Here is a 2,326-nt window from a genome sequence, read left to right as displayed (position 1 = left end):
TTCACCGATTTTTTTCACCATTTTGCACCAACTTTTTTATGTTATACAGATAAAAATATATAAATAATTTGTATGAATTATAACCATTTAACTACTATTTTACACAAACTTTCTCATACTACTCATATGAAAATATTGTGCATAATTCTAATGAAAATATAAATAAAAATATATTGAGTTAAAATAGAATATCATTTTCATATTCTGTTTTTTTTTTAATATTTTACCGCATGTTATTATTTCACAACTGAATATTACTTTATCTACTTCAATCTTTTTATAAAATAAACAAACAAACATTTATTCGTGTATCCCTTCCATAATACGATAGGCCGAAAAGCACCAGATTAGCACTCCGTAGGGGATCTTTTCTCTTCACTTTCTTCGTTTCACGGGAAGACGATCGGCGCCCCATGGACGGTTCGTGGTTCCGACGCAGCTTTTTCAAGGACACTGAAAAGACCAAAAACCCAGGTCTCTCGGACCAACGCGTCCAAGACGACGAGGACATACTCGGAGTTACAGAGCAATTGATCAATTACGTCAAGTCCTTCACTTTAGAAACCTTCAAGAATTTTCCTTCCGCAGGTAAATATTTTGCTGATTTTCCGAGAAAATTTCGAAAGCCACTTCAGAATTGTTATTGTTCCTGTTTTGTTACTTTCGCAAGGCTATTTCAAATTAACTTAGGTTACAGATTGAAAATTTTTGCGAATTTTTCCCCTTTCTAACAGTGTATTCTCAGCAACCAAACAGGTTTTATTTCATTTTTCATCTAATTCGTTGTCTGTGCTCTGTTTGGATGCCGGGAAATAATATAAGCTGCTTATTTAACTCAAAAACTTCTTCGTTAAGATCGATTGTCTCTGTAATTGGCTTACTCGTTGTTTGCTTACTTGCAAATTAAGTATGGTATTATCTTAATCTACGCAAATTTTACTAAAATCACTCTTAGAATTGACAATGTACAGATGATTCGGGAGGTAAACGTGGTGATGATTCTTCAGGCAGTGTTCGGAATGATCTCTCAGAATGGCAGGAGCGACACGCGATCCTTATTCTCTCCAAAGTGAAGGTTCAGTTATTATTTCTTTTTATCTCTTTTTAAAAAAAATATTATTTCTCTGTGCTTGTTTAGTCTGTGAATCTATTTTATATTGTTTCTTGAAGCTTAAATTTTGTTTTAACAGTAATCTTTGACATATAATAGTATTTGACTGGTGATTTCTGATCTTTCAGGAAATTGCACATCTTAGATATAAGCTTTGCCCACGTTACTTGAAGGAAAGGCAATTTTGGAAAATATATTTTTCGCTTGTGAAGAGTCATGTGGCCGAGTGAGTTTGACACTTTGACTACTTTCCATTAATTATTTTGTGGAGAATTCTATAGTTGGTATGAAAATTTACGAATGCTTACTGTGGAGACTGATATTTTATTTAATCATAAGAACGGCTATTTTAACCGTAATTAATTTTTTAAGTGTTCACTTAAAAAATTTATAGAGCATAGGATATAGAACGGCTCCTACTCACATATTCCGATGGTTAAAACAGCATTTCATCCCAGTAGGTAAAATAACAGTTTCTACCTAAAAAGTTCTAATGAAAATCTATACCAGATTTTTGTTGGGTTTAATAAACTTTAAGCACTAAAAGTTGTATCATGTGTGATATAATCTACCTATTTTCAAATTCTCCAATTATTTTGTGCACGCTCTTACCTATTTTGAATATGCACAGCCACAGAACGATTCCTTTGATGGGAAAGGTTTGTCCTTGCAAGCACATATTCAATGGCTTATGTCACCTTTTGCTTGAAAAACAGCTCTAATGAGCAGAGCACAGCAATTGTGATGATCACAACACGCCCAAAATGTGTAACTTTACCGAACCCGTTGCCAAACAAGATGCCTAGCTCTTTTTCTGCTTGACATCATTTTTTTTTGTTCGATAATTTTCTCATCATTACTTTGTACGTTGAGTAGAATGCCTATAGTATTAGTCTATTAGATACCTGATTGCTAGGCATCAAATGCACCAGCTTCTCAATCTAGCTTCATCTGAAGACAAGCTATGACTCCATTCAAAAATGATGTATCCCCATAAAATCTAATCACTCACAAAATAGTATATTTTAGATCTTATTAGGTTTGGTCCACCTCTAAATCTAGTGAGTTGAGTAGCAGAATTTTAACCCATAGAGATGAATAAAAGTGCTCGACTCCATATGCCCTTTTGTCATCAAGTGCGAGCACATCCATTAAGACATTGGTGCAGGTTTTCCGCAAATAATGTAACTTTCATTCTACTTATGTAACAAGAAA

At 33.7% G+C, this 2,326-nt stretch overlaps 1 protein-coding gene across 1 annotated transcript; it reads left to right on the top strand.

The window, feature by feature from the left end:
• The first annotated feature begins 326 nt into the window (after window positions 1-326).
• LOC21383946 lies at window positions 327-1,405 on the top strand. Its single transcript, XM_010105793.2, has 3 exons — window positions 327-588; window positions 972-1,075; window positions 1,240-1,405. The coding sequence occupies exons 1-3, from the start codon at window positions 414-416 to the stop codon at window positions 1,339-1,341; spliced, it is 381 nt and encodes a 126-aa protein (XP_010104095.1). The 5' UTR covers window positions 327-413; the 3' UTR covers window positions 1,342-1,405.
• Window positions 1,406-2,326: the final 921 nt, after the last annotated feature.

This window comes from Morus notabilis, unplaced genomic scaffold (genome assembly GCF_000414095.1).
Source record: "Morus notabilis unplaced genomic scaffold, ASM41409v2 Scaffold10446, whole genome shotgun sequence".
Taxonomy (NCBI): domain Eukaryota; kingdom Viridiplantae; phylum Streptophyta; class Magnoliopsida; order Rosales; family Moraceae; genus Morus; species Morus notabilis.
The sequence above is the reverse complement of the archived record's forward strand: the minus strand, read 5'-3'. Positions and strand labels throughout refer to the sequence as shown.

Coding starts and splice junctions, on each gene's coding strand:
- LOC21383946 (XM_010105793.2), top strand. CDS start 414: ATGGACGGTTCGTGGTTCCGACGCAGCTTTTTCAAGGACACTGAAAAG. Junction 589..971: donor CAAGAATTTTCCTTCCGCAG/GTAAATATTTTG, acceptor GACAATGTACAG/ATGATTCGGGAGGTAAACGT. Junction 1,076..1,239: donor TTATTCTCTCCAAAGTGAAG/GTTCAGTTATTA, acceptor CTGATCTTTCAG/GAAATTGCACATCTTAGATA.